At 36.6% G+C, this 24,166-nt stretch overlaps 2 protein-coding genes across 2 annotated transcripts; both read right to left on the minus strand.

The window, feature by feature from the left end:
- Positions 1 to 787: 787 nt before the first annotated feature.
- Positions 788 to 12,200, minus strand: LOC104598775 (protein SEMI-ROLLED LEAF 2-like). Its single transcript, XM_088902227.1, is given in 21 exon segments — positions 788 to 1,214; positions 1,346 to 1,552; positions 1,797 to 1,925; positions 2,296 to 2,433; positions 2,555 to 2,746; positions 3,203 to 3,327; positions 3,404 to 3,482; positions 4,285 to 4,434; positions 4,595 to 4,975; positions 4,977 to 5,000; positions 5,128 to 5,277; positions 5,391 to 5,674; positions 7,294 to 7,490; positions 7,635 to 7,825; positions 8,894 to 8,941; positions 9,062 to 9,190; positions 9,822 to 9,936; positions 10,397 to 10,512; positions 10,607 to 10,681; positions 11,596 to 11,733; positions 12,061 to 12,200. Coding segments are annotated over 20 exon segments (2,979 nt in total). The 5' UTR covers positions 11,731 to 11,733; positions 12,061 to 12,200; the 3' UTR covers positions 788 to 1,100.
- A 10,205-nt stretch (positions 12,201 to 22,405) lies between these two features.
- On the minus strand, positions 22,406 to 24,166 carry LOC104599041 (pectinesterase PPME1-like). Its single transcript, XM_010261411.3, has 4 exons — positions 23,686 to 24,166; positions 23,373 to 23,585; positions 23,039 to 23,268; positions 22,406 to 22,910 (listed from the first exon to the last, which is right to left on the minus strand). The coding sequence occupies exons 1-4, from the start codon at positions 24,088 to 24,090 to the stop codon at positions 22,748 to 22,750; spliced, it is 1,011 nt and encodes a 336-aa protein (XP_010259713.1). The 5' UTR covers positions 24,091 to 24,166; the 3' UTR covers positions 22,406 to 22,747.

A 24,166-nucleotide genomic window follows, 5' to 3' on the forward strand; every position in this document is an offset into this window, starting at 1 on the left:
AATAGTTGTGTAGAGAAGAGTCTTCCTAGATCGAATCGAAATTTGCTCCTCACGGAACGCATCTCGCAACCACCTCGTAGCCTTATCCCATCGTGTATTGGGGAATGGGGTACATATCCTGAATAACACAATACGGGAGATGTTCTAGATGTGCGGCTGAGACGCGCTGCGACGTTGGTGTGAAAAACGCTGTGAGGAGCAGATCCGGACTCTACTAGACCGGCTTGAAAATCTTTGGTCAATTCTGTGACTCAGAATAAAAGATTCTAAAGGGACGGTTTTCTTACTGGGCTGGACAACCTCATGCCGGCGTTGGCAGGGAAGATATTAACAAGGAAATGGGGATTTGATTAAACAGAGAATGAGAGAATACCTGCTTGAAGGTGGTCCAATTCAATCCAAACAATTGGTATCATAATAAGTTCTTGTCTTTTTTTTTTTCTTTTTTGAAGCTTAATAAATTCTTATGAGTATATATTAATTTAAAGACAAATAAATAAAATTATCAGTTTGCCTCCTATAAAACTAAAATGGATGGTTATGGCTGGTAGCTTGGTGCATGGATTAAGAGATATGGAGTAAACCATGTAAACTCTTCAGCTTGCCATACACGTGGCGTGGATAACCGAGATGAATCCACCCACAACACAACCATTCACGCAAATGTCTTGACAGTAGAATGAATGGTTTAAACAACACTACTGTTGTGATTTGAAACAACCACCCGTTGAATGAAAACTTCTGATTCATGACTGAGCTGCCACATCATATTAGAGAGAGAGAGAGAGACTAGTAAATATCTATTCACTCACAAGAAGATAAGAGTATACAAGGTTCACCACTGGGAGCACAACCCTCAGTCCTAACTACAATCCTAATCACTGCCTATGACTATCTATACATGTTAGAAAACATCAACAACCATGCACACACATGAGAAAGAGCAGTTAACATCTATTCACTCGCAACAAGATAAGAGTATACAAAGTAAACACCTGGGAATCTGTCCCTACAATCCTAATCACTACCTATGACTATACATGTTAGAAGACATTGACAGACATGCATACACATGAGAGAGAGAGAGATGGGTTCCTTCCCTAGCACCCAGCAGCTTTGAGGAAGTTGTCAAATGGGCTGGCAGGAGGCAACCTCATGGACAGCCACTGTTCAGTTGATAGGACACCTTGAACAGGGCCGCTCTCATTGGTTATCTGCAGGAACAAGGAGACCAGTGCAACAAAAGCAAAGTTAGGGAAAATAAGGTGTTATAGGCTTATTGTGATCACTAAAGAGCTGTTCTGATATTAGTCCAATATATATCTTGCCTAATAGAGTTGCAAACCTTTCTGATGGTTGACTGCCCATCCGCAGAAAAAGTGGATGGCATCTTGTCACTGGCTTTTACTGCACTTGCCTCGTAAGCCAACCAATTAGACAGCTTCTTCCTTGTTCCTGTACCAAGGGCCTCACACTGGCTTGCCATGGCGCTGTATGGAAGGGGTGAGGTTGACACAGTTGCCCCAACCACCTGGCCAGCTACTTCAAGTGCCTGATAGCACAACCCACATGATAAGAGTTTATAATAAAAACACATAAAAAAACATGGCATACCAAGACCAACATACAGTCAATGTGCATGTAACTCGTTGAAGTGTATACACACTTATTTGGGCATATGCTATATAGTACAGTTGGTGGTCCAGTCTGGATACTAAACACCTAAAGCATTGATATTTGTACAGATACTTCGCATATCAACGTATCTGTAATAGGAGATAGGATGAGAAAGTTACCGATTCTAGAAGCTGTCCAACACTGATAATATGAGACAGGGATGGAGAAGCAGGAACTTTGGGTTTGACAGGGAAGCCATTGGAAGAATCGCTTGTTACATCATCTTCACTTGAATTTGTTGGTAATCCCTGCAAAATTAATAGTACCTGTCAATGCTTTGTTTTTTTCCAACATTTTATTACTATTGTAAGTGCCACATGTCCAGGTGCCAAGAGGTGTCCAACATGTCAATCCCCAAAATTCCCAACACAGAAAAAAGCTATATAAGAAATGTAAAAATAACTTAGAAACAGGAACAAAAATAGACTTAATTCCATTCCTGATCTCTGAAAAAGAAGTTAACTTCAAAGAATTGTATATAACAAAGCATCAGGTAATTTGAGAAACAAATGATATTTTCAAGATAGTACCGACATGCAAGACACCTCATTTAAGGCTCTAGGACATTGTATAAAAAGGTTCTAAGTGAGCCAAAACACCAATCATAAAATAGCATACCCCATCTGAGTGTGACTCCTTTCTAAGACCAATCATCTGAAAGTAGCGCAAGCAAAGTGCAGAGTGCGGAGCAAACATTAGTGCATCATCAGGAGTGAAGGCTTCTGACAGTTGCTTGGCCAAATCATGCGTGTCCATCTTGTGGAACATAAAGCAACAAATTAACACTGCAGTTCACTAGTGGCAACAAAAATGCGTGTACATGCAAATACACTGAATTAAAATTTTCAACAAACCAGTTTCTCAGTAAAATGGCTACCTCAGTGACATTAGAAAGGCTTCCTACTAAGATGTCCAGTATGATCCTGTCAGATTCACAGGATACCTCCCTCAGCTCAGAGAGTGTGGCCATAGCAACTTGACAATCACTGGCTGATCCACATTCTCTCATATCTGCCTGAGGCCTTATGTACAATTGTGAGTCATTGCCAATGCTCAAGAATGGATCAACCTGATTTTATAAGAAAGATTCAATCAATTGAATACAAGCACAATGGTGAAGCATATTAAATCATAAGCATGTGAACCAAGGTCGCCAAAAATATGATATTTGGGGATACAAGCTAGTGTGATATGAAATAAATAGGTGAGAAATGAATACAAGAATAAACAAAATGTTTTGGTTCAGAAATTTTCCTTGGCTATGTGCCCAACAAAGAACCGATCATCTATAGTTCTACTCATAATACTGGGCCAATCACAATACATCAATTCATACGTGGGTGATTGCAATTTTGTCCATTGTTTTCATCCTCACAAGGGACTAAAATGATGTAGCAGCAGGTATTAATAGGCCCAATGCTGTATTTTTGACAAGGTGAACCAAATAGGATTCAGAGTCTGCCTGACATTCATGGTTCCGATTGGAAAGCAAAACAAACATATCACAGCAGAGAGGGGAACTTACAACATTGGAAATTGATGATTTGAGCAGATCATTCAGATCAGAAATATGATAAATCTTGGCTGCAAACATCAACATGGCTGTTGCTAGTGTAAAAAGTGATCTCTGGCATGACGGTGGGAGCATCCCTGCCAAGTTGACACTCAACATTAGCATGTAAGCACTAAATTTCAACTAATCATACAAGACTATCAATTATTGTACCATTATGAGGATCCAGGGATATATTTCTCAGAGAAAGAGGAAGCTGAAAGAATCGGACAGCAATGCTGTGATTAGGGTTCTGCATTGTCACAAGTTAGAGAATGTTAATGAGACCTCACGTGAAAAAGGACAGGTTCAGATACCTGAACTGTCTAGTATGAAAGATTCAATAGATCTATTATAAAATTCCACAAAGCATTTACCAATAGAATATTCTTTTATAGTCATTTACTAAAAGAATATGTCAAATTATTATAAGTGAAAGCCTCTCTAAAGTTTATTGAAATTACCATCGTGCCAAATGATTATATAATTGGTAACTGTTAAATTTATTGGATAATAAAAGAATGCTTTATGTACAAGCATGCCAAAAATCCGTTAGTAGGCTAGCAATATCACCTAACCCATACTTCTACTAGTCACATCATACACCACCAGTCTCCAAAATAACTGAACCCTATTTATTCCTTGTTTGGATAGGACATCTACCAAGGTGTTTGCTGATCTAGTTATCCTTCCCTCTCCAAAGCATTATACATACATGCATACAGGCATATGCATGATAGTGAAGAAAGAAAGAAAGAAAAACTTGTATCAACTATAACAGGTAAGTACATCCAGAATCAAACTAAGACCAGAAGTCTCTAATGATCCCTCCAATACCTGATGGACCTAGGTTGCTCCAGGTGCAGCCATCAAAGTTTAGTTTGATTAGATTAATACTAGGCATTATAACTTAGAAGAGGAAGCCACCCATTGCCAATTTCTTACATTTTCATCCATAGAGAATGGTTCAAAAACCTTCAAGGTTTTAATCCAATGCACTACCCTTACATAATTGATTCTGCATGTGAATGTAAAGTGTCTTAGTGAAGTCTCACCTTAAGGCGTGATGAGATAAGTGTCAGGCAGAAGGAATGGGCCAAAGCTTCAAAGTTTGATGGCAAATTATCTGGAAGATTGGCTTGTATCCAAAATGCAGAAAGCAACTGTGCTGTTTGGTCTTCACTTAATTTCACAATATTTGGTTCCTGAACGAGTTAAATATAATAATATATAGGAAATTAGTAAGTAGAAGGGCGTAGTGTTAAAACTTCACTAAGCAAAAAATAGGTAGAGATGCATCAAATTTCACCATGTTAAATTCCCATGAGAAAGATATAACTAATGCAACATGACTGAAATGCTTACTGTCTCAGGTGAGCAAGCTGACCCAGATGTCCTGTAACAATTTAGCTTGTAAAAGTTTGGTGAGTTTTTGCGGGCCCACCCATGTTTCCACTCTTCTTCACTAGTTTCTCTATCCCTGGAATCTTCCTGAGTATTATTCCTGTGCTTTTCTGATCTTGTGACACCCTTTTCCCTGCGAAGCTTTTCAAGTAAAGCAGTAGCTGAGGCCAATGCAGATGCAGTTTTGGACTGCCACCTCTTTGATTCATACATATATACACATTGTAAAGAAGCTAATTCGTGTCTGGGATGGTTGAATGTTGGGACGAGGAGAGATGCGAAAATTTGGTGAGCTCCAACACGTACTTCAGTATCTGGATGCACCATGGTTTTTAAAAGTTGGGAGGAGAAGTGCATCTGGGAAGGCCTATAGATAAACAAACAAAAAACATTAGAAAAAGAGTATTGCAGTCAAAAGGAAGAGAATCATAGTGGATGCAGCAAGAACAAGATTGCAAGAATGAATTTGGAAGAGAACAAAACTCATCTCTCACCTGCTGTGATTGCAAGGGGGCAAATGCTAAAGATATTATATGAGTTAGAATCAGCAGTGATCCAATGGTGGCCCTTGCCACAACTCCCACAGATGGAAGCTTCTCCAGTGCTATTCCCATAATGTCAAACAGTGGCTGAGCATCACCAATCTAATTGAAGCTAGCTGAAATTAGGTTAATTGTTCTAACAAAAACTATAAATAAGTAGACTTTAAAAACCTTATAAGAATAAACTTCATGCAATAAAGAAGCGTCTGCCTTACTCCTTTGGCAATTTCTAGTAAGCATTCTTCAATAGAGTTTTGAAGTGAAATATTCAAATTTGCCTCTTCCTGTCCAACCAATTCAGCCTTAGCTTGCAGACTTTTCCTTAGATGCCTGCACAGGTCACTGACAATTCCAATTTCGGCAACTATGGCTCGTCTTCTGAATTGTCGAGCCAAAGCAGCAGCAATCTGAATAATATAAGATTTGACCCGGGGATCATGTGCAATCTTCTTGTGGTCCAGATGCCGGATGGCAGAAGCTAGAATCAATTGCTCACTTCCTGAAAGCAGGGCAAAAGAAAATATAGACAAAAACATAAAGATCATCTTGGTCCTTCAAAAATCTTCTGTATTGGAAAATTAAATGAATCAGTTCAATCAAGATCACAAGCAGTACCTTTTTAAAGGAAAAATAAAAGGAAACAAATAAAGTAATAGCCTTTTTGAGTACAAAGACATCAGGGTCTACAACATGTTACAAAAGAACAAACTGGACAACTTTTTATGCACTACTTATGGATCTGGTGTACTTTATTCACTAGAAAAATTTTGGATTTAAGAGGCCAGGGAGTAAGTGAAAGTGTGAAATGTTACTACCACAAAAGGATACTTTATAATTTAAAGTTCTAAGATTAAGGCAATATGTAAACAGTCCAATTTTAGTTAAAAAAAATTGAATGAGGATAAGTATATCATAAATTAATGGCCAAGAGATAAATAAACACAGTTTGTAAATATCATAAGCAGGACCTGTAAATTGGCCGACTTGGGACAGGTTGTATGGAGTAGAATAACTAGTTTTGTGCAACAAGACATGTCAACTTTTTTATTGACAGTGCAAGACAAGCTACACTATGTTGGATATATTTTGTTGGGAAACCAAGGCCTGAATTACAGAAATTGAGAAGGACGGCCGAAAAGGGTAGAGAGTATAATTACAGTTTGAATACATCTAATAGGATACAACTATCAATGAGCTGACTAGTTCCACTGGTTTTGCAAACCAATCCTATACATAACTTTGTAATTCATGAGCCAACTGGAAACTTCAGTTAAGCTCATTTAGGCAAATGAGCCTAAGGGGCCATTTGACAACAACTGAAGTTGCTGAACCAAAAAGCTTATTGCTTTATTTTCTAATGAATTAAGTTTTGAGGAGGTTATGAGCTCCTTAATGGGAAAATATGAAGTTGGGAAGATTATCATACCCTTGAATATTTTATTATTTAATCATTTTATCCACTAAAAGACAAAGCAACAAGTTGTTCAGTTCAGCAAAACCAAACAGCCCCTAAGCCAAGCAAGGGTAGGCAATGGCTGCTTAAAGCTTTAGCTCTTATTTGTGTTTGACTCACTGGGTCTAATCAAGCAAACACACATTATAGGTTTATATTAGTTACATACTGCACAGTCACGCAGATACAACAATATGATTAGTGAGTCAAGGCTAGGCAATCTGAACCCAAGTCTATGAAAATCCTTCCAAGACAATCTAGAACCTTACCCTAGTCTAACAAACTCGAGTCATGTTCTAAAAAGCTCATACAGTGAAACCCAAGGTGCAATATAACATAGTCCAATAGGTTGTAAGATCAATCAAAGTGGAAAGTGGGAAACATTAGAGTAGCCCAGTAGATAGCAGGATCAGGATAGCTCAATCCTTTGAGATTTGTTTGGGGTCAACATTCATGACCAGGTGATGGGTCGAATGGTGCTACCACCCAGGTCAACAACGGGTTGAAAACACTGGTGTAAATATGTACTATTAATAACTTAAGCAGCATGGCATGAAAAAACATAAAAGGAAAATCATGGAGCTTAGTGACAACACAGCAATAGTAATATCAGTAAAGTTTCTTGCAGACTGAAAAGAAAAAAGGATTGGAATGGCACCAATTACCTGAATTTTCTGCAAAGTAGCACATATCAGACATAACCACCATGGACAACCCCTGGTGAGGAACCCAATTTCTTTTAGTGTCAAAGTAATAGAACATTGGATCCAGTATACGGCGCATTGTTGTACTCTCCTTGGCCAATTCAACCATTTTCTGAATACAAATCTGTGCCCAGATTTTGGGTGTCTCAATCTCTTCTCTATAGAGAAATATCAATGTATTAGCCACAAACCAATATGCTATTTATTCTACATGAACAAAGAAGAGGTACAAGAAATAAACATTACAGAATAAGACATAGGTTCCAATTCTAGGGGTCTTAGCATTGGATCTCATTCACCACCTTGTCAATAGTGATAAATCCTTTTTTTCTGGCCGTGCCCTGATCATTGTGTGGCTTGAGTTTAGATCACTACCAACTCTTGCTTCACATCTAACTACTTCATCAACCCAGTTATGATGTGGCTCCCCTCTTTCAGAGTCACCCTCAAGATACATATCTGGGTCATAGTTATCCAATGCTAAATGCACAATCTGCATAAAATAAAGATCTATAAATCAAAAGCAGCCAATAATCTTTCACAAAATACACCTAACATTTAAAGTTGTCCTTAAAATGAAAACATAAATCGACATATAGCATTGTCAGACTCCATGAGATATTTGTATGAACCATCTCAATTGGCTGACTTATAAAGGCCTAAAAATTGCCATTGCTTCTATGTGATACAGAAATGGCAAATGGATGGTGCAAGACATAAATTAAAGTATCAACAGCATGGCCTCAACAAACCTGAAATTCTAGCAATTACATACACTGTTTTATGCATGTCCATGACAATTCTGAGGAATAATTATGTAAGTAGTGCAATAAATTTACTCGGTAAGCACGATAGAGCTTGAAAAGGTTTTTTGTATGTCTTGTCCTCTCTTCTTTTAATAGTAATACAATCATACACCGTTTATAAAAAAAAATTACCTGGTAAGCATGATCACAATATTATTTGAAATATGACAAACTCAGTTGTCTAAATAAAAGTGCTTTAGTATTTCTGACATGTCAACACAAGATAGTTTCTGGCACAAAGTTACAAAGTGAAGGACCCTGGTCACATTGCCTATAAAAACTGCTTACTAGAAATTAGTTTAATAGTTCTTTTTTTTATGAATAAGCAGATTTTATTAAAAAAGAGATAAAAGATACAACTGATTAGGAAGAGGCATGAGCTGCAACCTCTCCCAACAGACTAAAAAGAACGACAAATTACAACTCTGCCCAATACAAATGTTCCCTATTAGCTCCTTGCTTGGCTAAGCTGTCAACCATAGCATTAGCTGATCTCCCCACCCATTGTATCCTTACAGATAGTCCTGGTCAGCCATTTGAACTTTTCAGTTCATTTTTTGTAACACCAAATTGCATTCTCCGGGTTCTGCAACCACCCCATCACCACCTTAGAGTCACCTTCTATTAATAGCCATTTGAAATTAGTTTAATAGTGCCCAACATAAACATTCACCAAAAGGGGGAAAATACTATGCAAGCATAATTTAAAAGTCAGGAATAGATCCACTTAATAGAGGTGTTACAATAGTACCCACCTCATCAAAATCAGCAAAAATATGTGAAAATTCTCCCATAAACCACACCTGCAATGAGAGACCAATCTACTCAGTTGGAATCACCAAGATATACAGTTAAGACCTGAAAGTACTGTCTAAAAAGATCCCTCTGCAGCCACCAAACTAATGATGATGGGAAACAAATACCATAGCTGAAAGGCACTGCAAGCTTGATGCTCGCAAACATTGCTTGCTTTGTTCTTCCCCAGAATCATGAGCCACAGAACACACTTTATGAACCAAACCTTCAATATTGTGCGTGTAGGTACCATCTGCCTGTTAATGCATGCAATAAAAATAAAGCCAAGTTATCACATGATAAAATGTTTCTAGAATAGAAAAGATGGAAATAGATGTACAAGTATGCAAGAAGATTTGAGAAGGAAGCCACAACGATAGTTCATTTAATAAATAAATTTAAGGATAATGAAATTTACGAATCTATCATATATATTCATGTGTATAAGATGGATAGAAATTAGAAAGAGGTCCACTCTAAATCAACACAGTATGTGCATTAGTTAGGAATTATGATTGGCACTATACTCTTACATGTCCTTGTCAAATTAAAATAATTGAAGAAAAGTCATTGATTGTCATGCATCAACCCATCAGTAAGGTGAAAGGTCATAATGCCAGATAAATCACCACAGAGGGGAAGGCATAGAGTGGAAGGTCATAAACATGTAGACCAGAAAAATAATTATTTATGGGGATATGACAAGAGACATATGTGGCATTCTAGAATTGATAATAATAGGTGTCTCCATGATTTACAAGAAATGTCAGTAAAATTAACCCAAATTTATCAGAATCTAGAAAATATCAGTAAGATACTTCCAGAACTCCTCAAAAACAAAAGTAAAAAATATATATAATTAAAGCATAATGGATGTAGTAAACTTACCTGATTGTAAATGAATCTAGTCAAGGTTTGGCATCCAAGAATGCACACTGCATCTTTCTTCGTGTGATCCAAAAGTTCAATAATGACATTCAGTATGTTGAGAGCAAAGTATGCCCTAAGAACAACAGCAATAACAAAAGTAAAACTGGCATGGTCCAAAAGATTTACAACTAAACTGTGCATCTAAAGTTGTAAGTATAAAGTAAACACAACACAATAACCTATTGGCTAGTGGCAACTGGAAAAAAGGTTAATACAGCTACCAAGAAGAAACAGTTAGGTAAAAGAGAAAGAACTGAGAAAAGAATCCTCTCTAATCACAGGTATAAGAAAACATGAAAAATTATATTTGTAATGGAAGTTTCATAAAAAATGTAGATCCAGTTACCATTTAAGGAATATAAAATTTTATGATGAAAATAAGATTGGATATAGTTTAAGCTGGTTTTATCATGAACCTAGCAGGGGAAAAATAGATCTAGTTTCATTAAACCAGTTATAACTAATATATTCAGCTTCAGCAACGGAAATCTAGGGTAAAACATGACAAGAAACAAGAAATTCATTGGACTTACATTTGCTCCTTACACATGCAAAGCAATTTGTTGAAGGCCTCTGTGATTATATTAACAATTTTGATGTGCTCAGATCGCAGTTCCTTGTAGATCCTTTGTTCCAGATACTTTGCAATCTACAGAAATTTAAACGCGAGGAAAATGACCTCGAGTTGATTGAAGTTACTATTTCTTCTTAAGAAGAAACAAGAAAAAAAATGCAATCAGTACCTTGGGGATACGGAAAGGGTTCCTAGCAGCATATTCACATAACTTGACAATTTTTCTTTCATTTGGAGGACCATCCTGAAAAATCAAGATAACCTCATTATACTAGAAGTTGATAAGAAAAATAAAACTAGTAAACAAATCAATAGCAAAAGTACCAGTTTAAGCTAGTAAATAAGGCAAATAGCATAAATGCTTGTTGAGTTTTAACTCCAAGGAGGATATTGCCACTTCCAGTTGACTTAATGGTTAATCCAAGTTAACAAGTCAATTGAAAGTTTCACAGCCATATTGAATCATCCCTTCATACTGTTTGCCTACCTTAAGACGAAAAAAGAAACAAAGTAGGAACAAAAAAAAAAAAAAAAGATAGACTGGCTTGAAAAGGGAAATGGAAGTTGTACCAAGATCGTGTTTGACAGATAGAATTTAAGTCTAAAGATAGATGACAAACTTATTCCAAACATGGAATGAACCGACCAGTGTGCCATGAAAAACAAGTTTTGATCAAAGAAGGGCAAGGAGAGAAACATACATAACCAGGACAAGCATTTTGGGTAACTCTTCTATGGGTAGGAAACACCTTGCTCCACTGAAGCATGAAGTAATGAATGATAATAATGTTTATGACTTTATGACAAGATATTGGATAGTTTACCACATGAATCCCCAACAAGTAAGTAGAATAGCACATTTCACTATTTATCTCAGTACCATAATGTGTTATGTTTAAATTTCGCTTACCTGTTAAGTGAACATATGGTCAACACTGGGAATAAAACACACAAAAAAGGAATGAAAAAAAAAAAAAACAAAAATGTTTGCAAGATAGCTGAGCAGGAAAATGAATATGCATCTCACACCGCATGATCAGATACAATACTAGCTACTAAACCTATGAATAACCAAGGCAAAACATATTACGTAACAAATGAAAAATTGGTTGAAGTGCTGAACCAGAGGTAAGAAGTGTGAAGTTGGCGGAGCCTTACAACGGACTTGGGGAAGATCTCAGCAAGCAGCTTCTTGTAACGCTTAACTGGTTGTCGAGATCTCGACCTCAAAGCAGGGCAGCACACGCACATGTTCCCACATACTGGAAGAACTCTCCTGGAAATAAAACCCATCCCCTGTAGAGCAAAATAATGAGAAAGAGATGACAGTTGACAATGAAAAATCTTCTCTTCAGACCTCCACAGCTCGAGCGTAGAAGCCCAACAAAATGTGTTCAAGCTAAGCCACCAACAACCGAAAGGGGAAATTAAAAACTAAAGAACGTGAAAAACCAGACTGAACCAAAGAACACTTTAAAAAAATGGCGATAGAAAAACAAAAAAACATAAAGAAAGAAGGAAAAGACAAATGTCCAGATAAAATTGTCTGCAAAACTAACCAGAGAGACGCGTAAAAGGCAGAAACGCGTCTCTCTTACACAAGTAGGAGGCAAGAGAACATACTCTGCTCTGTAGAAGAAGATTTGAGGTGGAGAAAATCAAAAATCTCCCTCCAGATTACAATGCTTTGCTTCTGCAACGTGAATCAGAAGCAGTGAGCGAGCGAGGGAGACACTAAAAAACTATCGAGAAGAACAACTCGGTCACGTGACTATACCCAAAAGAAACCTGCTTTTTGTCAGAACTCGGGAACACTGAACCTCGACTTTTTAAGCTGAAAAAATGCTTTAATCATGGCGGATTCCAATTTTCGATTAAAATCCCTTAATTTGATTTTCTTGCTTCAGTGCGATCAATCAGAAAGGAGCAAAATGGAGGGAAGTGGGAAGTTCAATAATGTGTAGTAAGCTAACATGCTTTGGTGGGATAAAACAATAATTTGAGGGAGAATCTCTTTGTTGGGTTTTCAAGGATCAAACAAAAAAAATTCATTTTGGGGTTCCAGATCATACTTTCAGTAATTGATGAATGTGGGTTGTCTGGTTTTCTAGTCTATCCCATTTGACTGGTAGCAATAAATAAATAAATAAACCAGACAACCACTCTGATCCACTGGAAGATAATTGTGTTATGGCAGTTAGTTGGTCCAACCACCAACAACTTCCCGGTTCAGATTGAAATGGGTCAAAATGGTTCTTGGTAGTAGGCAAAGTTAAATATCGCTGTATCGATATTAAAAATCATATATATTCTAAGGGTTCTCCAAACATCTATCAGAACCTATCAGATACGATATGATACATTTGATACAAGATATATTGTATTGAAATTTTAATTTTTTATTTACAGGAAGCCGGTTGCCCTCTTTAACAAACAACAATAAGTATTTTCAGCCCATCATTAACCCATATGGTGAAACCATTTGAACAATCACTCGGCCTGATTCTGGGATTTGATAAAAAACTGTTGATTTGGTCTAAAATTGTTCTGTCATTAAGTTGAACCATTGATTCATTTGACCCGATCAATGGGTCATGGGTTACACGCTCTGTGTATGTGAAAATTTTGGAAATCCAATTGGGGTGATCATTATCCATTCCGCGTGATTTTTTGAGACCTATGTGTTTGGACATTGGAGGCACCGAAAAAATTTCTGGCCTCAAATTCAAAAATAAAAACATAAATTAGACATAAAATAATGTATATATCCAAGGTTTTTAAAACCAATCCAGACAATAAATCGGTCAGGGTCTGGTTCCTGGGTCGAACAGTCCAATTGTTCGAATCGAATGATCGGCCTATTCTGACAAAAAAGTACAAAAATTAAAGAATGATTCAAATGGTTCTAACAGTTCAACCGCTCAAGTTAACAGTTTACTGATCAAATCAACATTTTTTTGGTAACAGTCCGGTTTTAGGAAAAAATGGAACCAGTCACCTGACTAATTCCCGATTTTTTCGGTTCAGCTCAGTTTAAAAAACCATGTATATATCATATGTAATATATAATTATACATTATTATTTTATTGATATCATACTTGTTTATATAGATGTACATGCCATATCACAATCTTATCATTCCACCCAAATGATCAAACCATTAACCCATGACCCAGGCAAAAACGATTCAACCAATCGGATTTTAAAACACTGATAACAACAAATCAACAATTTATGGGTCCTCCTTGATGTTTGATCTGTCTTGAACCGGTCCAACCTGCTGCTACCGCATCAATCCAGCGAGCTTCCATGGAGTGGACCACATGTTCTTATTATATGCACAGCTTTAATGGTAAAGATGTGGGACGAGTCTTTGCACTCAACAACTGATGAAAGTAGTGAAAGCGACCAGAATTGATTTCCAGTCATTGTTTGATCAGAAGCAGCCTAATTTCTCAAACAAGTCATATTTGCTTGGTCAGACCACATGTGCGGTGTGGTGTTTGGGGAACATTGTACGTTTGATTTTGCTTATTGTTATTATATTTTTATCCATTAAATTTCTATTCTCTTATCCTCTTAATGCAAATATCAGCGTATCTGCTATGCAATTTGAGAAAAGGAATATTAAAATAATGGTAGCAGCAGTGGTATCATCCACCAATCAAGGAACTATATTTAATTTAGTTTTTATATCTTAGAGTTTTTTTTGGAGAAGTACAGAAAGGTCCGATGCAGATTTTTGAATTCCACTGCAAAGTTATAAACATTCAAAATGTAAAAAATGCACACTTTATACATCAGTGCCCCGTGCATTGACATCAATTCCAAGCTGATAACCACACTAATTGTAATTTGGGCCTAAAAATTCTGACCATGGGCTGAATCTTCTTTCTCCCATTTTTTTAATACTCAAGGCTTGTTTGAAGCCATTTTTACATTTAGTTATCATTATACTCATTATTTATACAAAACATAGAGCCCCTTTATCAGGATTTCACAAAAGGTTGCCCTGCCCATACCGTAGACAAAGGTGCTGTTTGGTATTATTGACATTTCAAGTACAAAAGCCACCACATCATTATTTATACAAAATGACTGCTCTCAAACTCAATTCATGCATTGCAACTGCATGCATTTTACATAGCCAGTTAGGCTTGCTCTACGATTTAATTAGCAAAGTATTAAAAGAAAATAGGGTAATTATTTGTTTTACTATTTGAATGAATATATACATTTTTCTTGAAAAAAAAAATCAAACGTAGTCAATATGATGAAGCTGCAAGGTGCCACTCAGCTAACGTCTTTAGCTGGTCGTAGCAGAGATTTAGGATCGAATCCCACCTGCACCTGGGTTGGGGGATGGGTTCTATTTTCATAGTGTGGCCCTTCAAAAAATAAAGAAAAAAATAAATAAAGGATGAAGCTTATACACGCATCCCAAGTTAAAAATTCTATTATTTATAAGGATATTTTAACTGTAAAAAAGAAATAAATCCCTAAAATAAGGACTGCCAAATGGAGTCTCACTGTTTTGAAATTTGAGATGACAGAGGCATCCATCTCATACTGGTTAGAAAAAAAAAAATAAATAAATCATCAATTGGCCACCTTTTTTCCCTTTCCCCAAAAGAATGGAAGAAAAGAAGGTAGACCCCATCTTTACACCTGGTAACTAGGAGGGTGGGCCATTGGGATTGGGGGGACCTTGTGATCCGACACATCATTTCCTCTCCATCTGTAAAGCTTCAGCTAAAGGGAACTCTGCATGCTGCAGATGAAAGGCAAAAAAAAGGAGAACTTTTTCTGGCATCTCCTTGATATTGAAAATTTGAAACTTAAGCCCTCTCTACTCATTTTGAAAGTCAGAATGCAAATTTCAAACTTCTGTTCAAGAGCACTTTATTTGTTCTCTTGTTTTTCACATTAGGAAGGAAATTTCAAAAGGATTAGGAAAAAACAGTTTAGTGGCAGCAATTTATACAAAAAGAAATTAAGTCTACAGTGCAAGACCCAAGATGTGGATAAAGTGAATTAAGGGCCACCCATCTCACCCATGTGAGCAATTCAAAGGATGGGCCCCCACCCCACATCTAATGGGCTTGGATTGGCCGTGCAAATGCTCCTTCACATGGGAAGAGACATGATAAGGTGGTTATAATTTATAAAGCTTAGGCCTAGAAAGGGTTATAATAATAATGCAAATGCAAAAGGTGGTATTGCTTGTGAGTTGTGACTATCATCGTTTATTTCCCGCCATAGTTATAGTGAATTAACTGAAAGAATATTTTATTGCTGCCTTGCTGGACGGGCCGTGGGCGTTGAAGCAGTTGAAGTGCACATGGCGATTCACCCGTAACATTATGCCCACGTGTCAACTACATTTAATGCGAGTTTCTTACAAAGAGACATCTCACCATCACGGGGCCTTGTGAAGGTTGGCCCTACGTGTAACGTCACGAAGTTGTTAGTGTGTTTGATGAAAATCTTGCAAAATAAAAAAAAAACAAATAAAAAATCACACTTTTCAATGAAGAAGGGTTCGTTTGGCACATCTTTTTGAGAAGATTTTCTGGTAGTTATGACTGGGAAAAGACGCATTGAGCTTTTGCATGAAGATCTGAGTGGTCTGAAGTTAGTTTGGTAGTAACATGTCTTTCCGTGTCTTTTCACACGAGAATAAAACACGAAAAACTTCATTTGGAGCTTCCTGAAATCAGCCCAAAATGGGCTTCTCGTGTCTTTTTGATGCTCCGGCTTCTAGTGGCTAGATCTTCTATGAATCAAATGGGAAAAGGGCTTGTAAACAGCCGAAAGACCGCACAAAAAGACGCTCCAAATGGACCCAAACTTATTTTGTGTAATTTCTTTGAACCTGTTCAATCCAAGGTTTTTAAAACCGGATCGAACATGGAATTGTTCTAGGTCTGGTTCCTGGGTCGAACGGTCTGATCATTTGGTCCAATTCCCATTCTGACAAAAAAAAACAAAAAACGGCCAAAAACTGTTATCTAAGTCAACAATTTATTGGCCAAAAAGCAATTTTGGGGTAAAATGGAACCGATCAAGTGACTGGTTTCCAGTTTTTCCGATCCAATCCGATTTTCAAAACATTAGTTCAGCCAATGCTACTCAATCAACATTAAAGTTCTCCCCTAAATGCCTGTTTGGAGGGTTTTCACGTAAACGCAGTGGCTTCCTACTTTGCAAGGTCTCACATAAAAAGCCTAGAAATTATGTTTGATGAAAAACCCGAAAAGTCCTAGTATGCTTATTAAGCTAAGCAATCAACTTTATGATGAATTTAGGGCTCATTGGGCGCATCTTTTTGGGAAAATCTTCAGGTAGCTCTGACAGTTAAAAGATGTATTAAGCTTTTGAATGAAGATCTGAGCAACTTGAAGCTAGTTGGGTAGTATCACGTCTTTCTGTGTCGTTCAGTGTGAGAATAAAATGCAAAAGACGTGAAAAGCTTCATTTGAAGCTTTCCAAAATCAGCCCAAAATGGGCTTCTCACGTCTTTTCGATGCTCTCATTTTGACGATTAAATCTTTTGCGAACTAAACAGTAATTGACCGAAATTCGATTTGCCCAGCTTATAAACAACCGAAAGACCGAGTGAAAAGACACGCCAAACAGGCCCTTAGTTTATTCCCGCTCATGAGAGCTTTTACATAGCATCTTCTTATTTTGCAAGATGGGGCTCACATGGAAGGTTTGGAAAGTTTAGCAGCTATGTTTGCTGAAAACCCCGAAAAGCCTAAATACATCTTAATTCAGATAAGAAATTGATTTTCCAATGAAGCTAGTAGTTTTAGTGACTTCCTTAAAACTGTTTAATCAACCCAACTTAATCAAAAGTGAAACTCTCACAAATAGGCTTTTAGTAGCTTCAAAGCGGTTCAGCGAACACAGTTCTATAAAAGGTGAAGCCATCCCAAACAGGCTCCAAGAGAGTCATCACTCTTTAGTATGAGGCTACAAAGATCAACGAGTGAGACTCGTCACTGTAAGCACTTAAACAGTTCTATCTAAAAGTTTAAAACAGAATTCATATCGAAGGCCCACTCTTAGTCAGGCTTGGACAGGAATTTAGGCCAGTAGGCACAAGCTCAGAACGAAAGCATTAGGTCTGACTTTTTTTCAGACTGGATTTGAGATTTTTCAAAAAAAAAAAGTCAAATCCAAACATGAACCTGACCTGATGATATTTTATTTAATAAAATATATTTCATATAATAAAATAATATATGTTTTTTTCGTTCATCTTCACTATTCTCAAGCCATAGTAAAATCTTTTAGTATTATTCAGTTTGAGGTCATTAATATAAATAAATCAATTTTATTACTAAATAAAAAAGTATTTTTTCTCAATCTTTTTCAGGCTCGAGCTTTAGACTTTACATAAGGGTTGGGTTCAAGTTCAAAATCAAGGTCCAATGGTCTGGCCAAACTTGGGCTCAGACTTGATTGTGTTCTATTGATATAGAAGCAAAGCTTAGCCCAACCTATAAATAGGTCTAATTGAGACAAGGCTTAGATGACGATGATGATTGAATACAATCGTAGTTGAATATGATCCAAACCTACCCAATTACAGCCATAGTCTAAGGTGCTTGGAATCCCCACTTCCGATTGTGTTCAATGTAATGGGATTCTCTCCAAACAATAATCCTGTACAACGTATAAACATGAAAATCCCATCATATATTGAGAATATCTCTCCATAAATTTAAAATAAATGTATAAAAAAACATTTCCAATGTACAGTTAAATGCTATAAAGTTTTTGCTTGGATATCCACACATTTAGCTCCATCTTCCCCATCACTCTCACTCTCTCTAATAGCCTTTGTAAGAATATAATATACTTGGCATATGATAAGCCAAGACAATAGTATGATTGGGGACCTTAGGGCCAAGAATGTAGCACACAGCCGGGTCCAACATGTTCTTCCAAGTTCCAACAATGGTGGTACCCCTTTTGAACACACAGTCCCAGACATTATTCCTTCAACATGACATGTTCGATGTTTAAAAATCTGAAATAAATAATCTTGAAAAGCTGGAATACCAACTGAAATCCCGGTTATCTCATGAGAATCCTCTCTACGATTCTCAAAATATATTCCAAATATTCTATTCAAAAAATTCCTTTAGAGGTAGGGATTTGGTCCAATCCAATCCAGTCCAATGTAAGTCCATTATAAATGGATCAGTTTCAATCCAATCCAATAAATATTTTGGACCATTTTGGATTGGTCCAATTCAATGTCTGGACCTTCCAATCTATTCAAATTTGTTTTAATTTAGATTAGTTCTAATCCAAACCCAGTCCATTGACACCTATATTCTTATATTTTATCAATAGACCAGATATTAGCTCAATCCAACCCAATCCAATATAATTCATTATGGATGGACCAGGTCCAATCCAATCCAATAAATACTTTGGACCATCAAATCTGGATTGGTCCAATTCAATATGTCTTATTGGTCTGTTTCAATCCGTCGAAATTGATTTTGGATTGGAGTGGATCCATTGACACTCCTACTTAGAGGCTTAGACAACCTAAAAATTCCATTCCAAATAAAAACATGAACAAATTTGTTTTGGTATCAAAATTTTTTATATTTTTGTAAACCATAATATTGTTCCATTAAAGCAGAATCACTGTGAAGGGCTAGGAGATTTCATGAAGATTTATCCGGTAGGGTTAGGAGGAGTGCTCTTGGTCCTATCCACGGTGAATGGCCAACCATCCTATTTAGACCCTGTTTGGTACAGCTTCTGTGTAGAGATGAGTTGGATGGCAACAGTGATGGTTGGAGCACTTGTGTTTTTTAAAAGCTACCTACCTACATTAGCTTCTGTCTTATTTCTCGCATCTGGAACTGGAAGACAATGATATGCTTTTCAGATTTTCATCAAATGCAGCTTGTAGTAGGAGTGCAACTTGGGCAGGCCTAGTCCAAGTTCGAACCAGCCTAATCGGAAATTTTACACGGGTTAGGTTTGGATTTTCGGTCTTTGGGTTGGGCTCAGGCCTAAGAAGTCGAGCTTTTTTATTTTTCGGGCCGAGTTTGGACTTAGCCCTTAAGTAGCCTGAATCTGACTCAAGCCTGGACCAACTATATACATCCATACATACATATGTATATGTATATAAATTTTGCATACATACATACATACATTCATTGACCAACCCGAATCCAATCCAAATGCATTAAATTACAATATGGGCTGGGCTTAGATTGAAAATGTTGGGCTTTACCTCAAACTTAAGTCTTAAACCCAAATTTTAGAATTAGGTCTGAATTAATTATAAACCCAATCCAACCTGCTCAACTTGCACCCCTAACTTCTAGTGTTCTCGTATAGAACTAAATTTAAAATGTCAGAAGTTACATCCCTAAATCCCTCTTAAAAAGGCACTTCATGGGAAGTTTGAATGTAATAGTCACATTCATTGCACATTGAGAATAGTGGTTATAATTTACATCGTCGATATATTCCTAATGTATATGATTACCAACAATGTATTAATTATAGTCAGCAGATTCAGACTTCTTCGTGGGGCCATGGTGGCATCTCCCACCTGTACGCAAGGGTTTCAACCATTATCATCCGGACTGATCGTAGTCATGTCAGCAATATGGTGAACTACCACCCTTTTAATGATTTAATAGTTAATGCCATCTACACTATCAGCTTTTATAATTAATGACATCAGTGCCTCACAAGCGAGCGCCTCACAATTTAAACACATTCCAACCGTGTATTGAGAATTCATAATTAATTGCATTATAGTTGATGTCCGTGAGGTCAGAGATTCGATGAAGCTTTGAGGGCTGAGGAGTGAGGTACCATCAACAGTATCAGACCATTACAAGTCAATTTGAGCAGATTTCCTTTAGTCATGTCTACATGGAAGAAGGCAGCAGATATGGGCAGGGAATGAGACACAGGAAAATGAAACCAATAACGAGTCGGGATCTACTCACAAACCAAAAAGTATACCAAACACGTTCCAACTATGACTGCTAATGGGCCAGGTCTAGCTGGCATACCCAAACCATTTTGTCTCGATTAATAATTGGGTCAGTTTGTTATTGGATGCCTCGAATCGGTTTACATTTGGATCCGATTTTTTATTATATATATATATTATCATATTTTATGTTTGAAATGATATATTTAATAAATAATAAATAAGATAATAAAACATATAATTTATTAATATACAGATAACTTAGTAATTTTTGATCGTTTTTACTAAGGTTATATTATCAAATTTTAAATTTTATGTTATTCTTTAAATAAACAATATAGTTTTCAGTATAATCGAACCTATCGGGTCTGGACCCAATAGACCCAACTAATAACTAGGATAGTTTTGGGTCTGTGATTTTGTCCCATCAATAATTGGTTAGGAACCGGTTCTACCTAGACCCGACCTAGACCTAACCCATTGACAGCCCTACTAATCTCAATTGTTTGCACTCTTATCAGTACAAGATAGCTTATGCATTTCATAAATAAAAAATCAAGTACATCACAAATTGCGCAGAAAACTTTTAGCCATCTAGATATCAATTTGGTTTAGGTTTGGTCATTTTCCTTTGCCAAACATAAGAAAATTAGAATCAAAACATCCTCCTAGGGAATATCTATATGTATACATAATTATATTTTATATACATAAAACAATATTTTCTGATAATAAAATAATATTTTTTATTAAATGAGATTAAATCCACATCCAATCCAATTATTAATTGGATGCAAGTTCTAACATTCAAATTTGTGATAATCATATCAAAGTCTAATCGGGCATTAGACTTTCAAACTCTAATGACAACCCTAGTGGATAGGGCCCAAGCTAAGCAACCCCTAATCTCAATGAGGAAGTTATATATATAATTATAGATAGATAGAAAGATATATATATATATATATATATATATATAGTGAGAGAATAGACTAAAATTAAATAATTTTTTTAATTTTAAAAAAATTTATAGTTTTATATTTAAGATAGGTAAGCCTGCCCCTATCCTAGGCACAAACAAATATTATTATGCTTGAGGTGTGGGTTAGGTTGGGTCAGACAACCTTAAAAATTGTTAATACCCCATCAAAATTTGGTTTGAGATCTTTTATTTAATTATTTTATTAAGTAATTAGCAATAATTTATTATTTTTATTAAAAATTATTAATATAACTAATCCAAAGTACTAAATTATTTTTTAACAAATTACTCTTTATTGAAAAGATCATGTACGAGAAACTGGTGACAACATAAACCCATATAAGTTATTATTTTTCTTAAGAATGGAGACCGGAAATGAATAATATGAAAAAAAAAACCCAAAGAAGATAGCCCAAAGGTTCATGTAGATATTTGAATCCCATGAAAAAGGAATTGTAATTAGGGATTCCTTAGGCTCAGTTTGGAAGGGGTACAAATACAAATATGTACAATGCAAATGCATACAAAATACAAGGTTTTGCACTCTACAAATTTGTATTTGTACTCTTTCCAAATTGAGCCTCAGGCTGTATTTAGTTGCAACGAAAATAAATTTACACTGATGCAAAACTATGATAGTGCAAATGATTTGAGTGTAAATTCTGATATATTTTTGTTTTAAATTTTAACTTATTTTGTTTAATTGTAATACAAATGAAATAAATTAAGAAATGAAGCAGAGTAAAGTAGAACCCAAAACAAAATTAAACAACAATTTGCATTATTTTCATTTGCACTCGTGCATTTGTATTAGTGCAAATAAAATTGCACTGCAATCAAACACAACCTTATCTATTAATTGCTTGCAATTGGGATACCCATGGGTTTTGGGGTGATCAAATACTCTTTCCTTACATTGCATGCATATGTTCCATATAATCGGCCGGGTGATGATAGTGTTTCATTTATATATAATAAGATTTCTCCTTGTGTGTTTTTGGAACTAATGATAATATTACTAAAGAATTGAATTTTGAAGACACACATGGATTTTTTCTACTATATAAAACATATGAAACTCTTTATTTTAAACAAATAGAGATGGGTCTTGAAACATATGTCTAGCCATATGTCTCAATAAACCTCATCAAAAAATACAATAAGGAAACCTATTCATTATTAGTAAGTACAATTGAAAACAAGGGGGTGTGCATTTGCAAACATAGGTAAGCACACCTCTCCTTGCACTTTGAACCAATGGAGATAGAAGAACAAAGTGGAAAATTGAGGTCAAAATTCTAGAAAAGAATGGTGTGACGACCATGGATGGATTGGTTTACAAACTTGGAGGAGGGGTAAGCCAATCATCGCCATTAATGAATCCCGTGCTCAAGAAAGGTTGGACTTCTGCATCACTTAGCTTTGTTTTCACCCATGCTGGACGCTTATCTGTGTTTGATCCTGGTCCTGTGTTCTTATACTCAACGAAGTAAACATTGCTGCAACATGATAACAAAAATTTAGAATTAATGATCCGAATTAATAGTTTAGAGTTGATGCATAAACAAATAGTGAAATTGAATTATTGTTGCGACATTTAGATTCAACTAAGACATTGGTTGCATACGTTGTGGGAAATGCTCCTTCATGCCAGCCTAAAGGATTGACTTGGGCGCACATATCAGTGAAGGCGAAGATAATCCTTCCGTAAGGAAACCATGGCCGCCCTAAATAGATGTCTCCGGTTCCTGTAACCTTGCAATGAACGAAAGAGAAGCCATTATCTTCACTTGCATTCTTTCTCGCTTGTGCCACGATCATTACAAGCTCATTTGATATCGAGCGTATCTCAGTGTTCTGCAACCACACAAAGGAAGTTGTTTATATATACAAATTCTTTCTCTATGGTTCATTAATTATCACAACCCATACAGATATAGACAAACACAAACACACAGTACCATAAACAGAGTTTTTCCACCACCGAAGACGAAATCCACTGTCCCTTCAACGTAGCAATCCTTGAAGTAGTGCCTGCCCTTGTAAGCCAACAATGTGTCTTGAAAGCCGATGAACCTGCAGTTATAAAACGCCGCCTTGTCCCCGGAGACTCTCATTGCCACTGCCTGACCTCCGTTGAATCTAAATTGGCCGGTGGGTATTGGAGCCGAATTCTGAAACGATATGAGAGGGAAAATTAAAAAGAATACACATGGTGGGTTAGAAACGTATATGTACTCTATATAATCATACAGACAAGAAGATGGACAAAACCTTCATGATGATATTGGCGGCCACAAAGTAGTCAGCCAGCACCATTACGGAAGCACTATCGACGGTGCCATACTCATGAGCCGTACCGCCGAAGGACAAGGTGGGCATGTTCTGGGGCGACCCGTAGAAGGTGATGAATGGCTTGTCCACTGTGATCTTCTCTACATACTCCCCCGGTCCTATCGAAATGACAACACGCTCTTTATTATCCGTAGGAATGCTTTTGAGGGCATCCGTCACCGTCTTGAACTCGCCGCTGCCGTCCAGGTTAACCTTGATCACTTTTTTGCTTTTTTCAGCGTCAGCTAAGGCAGCATCAAGAGAGTCACCTCCTATTGGAAGGACAATCAACACCAAAAATATCATATATTTCATCAGAATACAACCGGCGGTGGTGCTTTTCATGTTTTCGGCTATGTTGTTTTCTTTATGATAGATAGATAATTCAATGATGGAGAGGGCAAGGGACAGACTCTCTTTT

This window comes from Nelumbo nucifera, chromosome 3 (genome assembly GCF_055504915.1).
Source record: "Nelumbo nucifera cultivar China Antique chromosome 3, China Antique-T2T, whole genome shotgun sequence".
Taxonomy (NCBI): Eukaryota; Viridiplantae; Streptophyta; class Magnoliopsida; order Proteales; family Nelumbonaceae; genus Nelumbo; species Nelumbo nucifera.

Excerpts from the sequence above, each read along its gene's own strand:
- LOC104599041 (XM_010261411.3), bottom strand. The coding sequence starts at position 24,090 with ATGAAAAGCACCACCGCCGGTTGTATTCTGATGAAATATATGATATTT. Across the intron at positions 23,586-23,685 it reads CCGCCAATATCATCATGAAG|AATTCGGCTCCAATACCCAC; the intron begins GTTTTGTCCATC and ends ATATCGTTTCAG. Across the intron at positions 22,911-23,038 it reads GAAGGAGCATTTCCCACAAC|CAATGTTTACTTCGTTGAGT; the intron begins GTATGCAACCAA and ends ATCATGTTGCAG.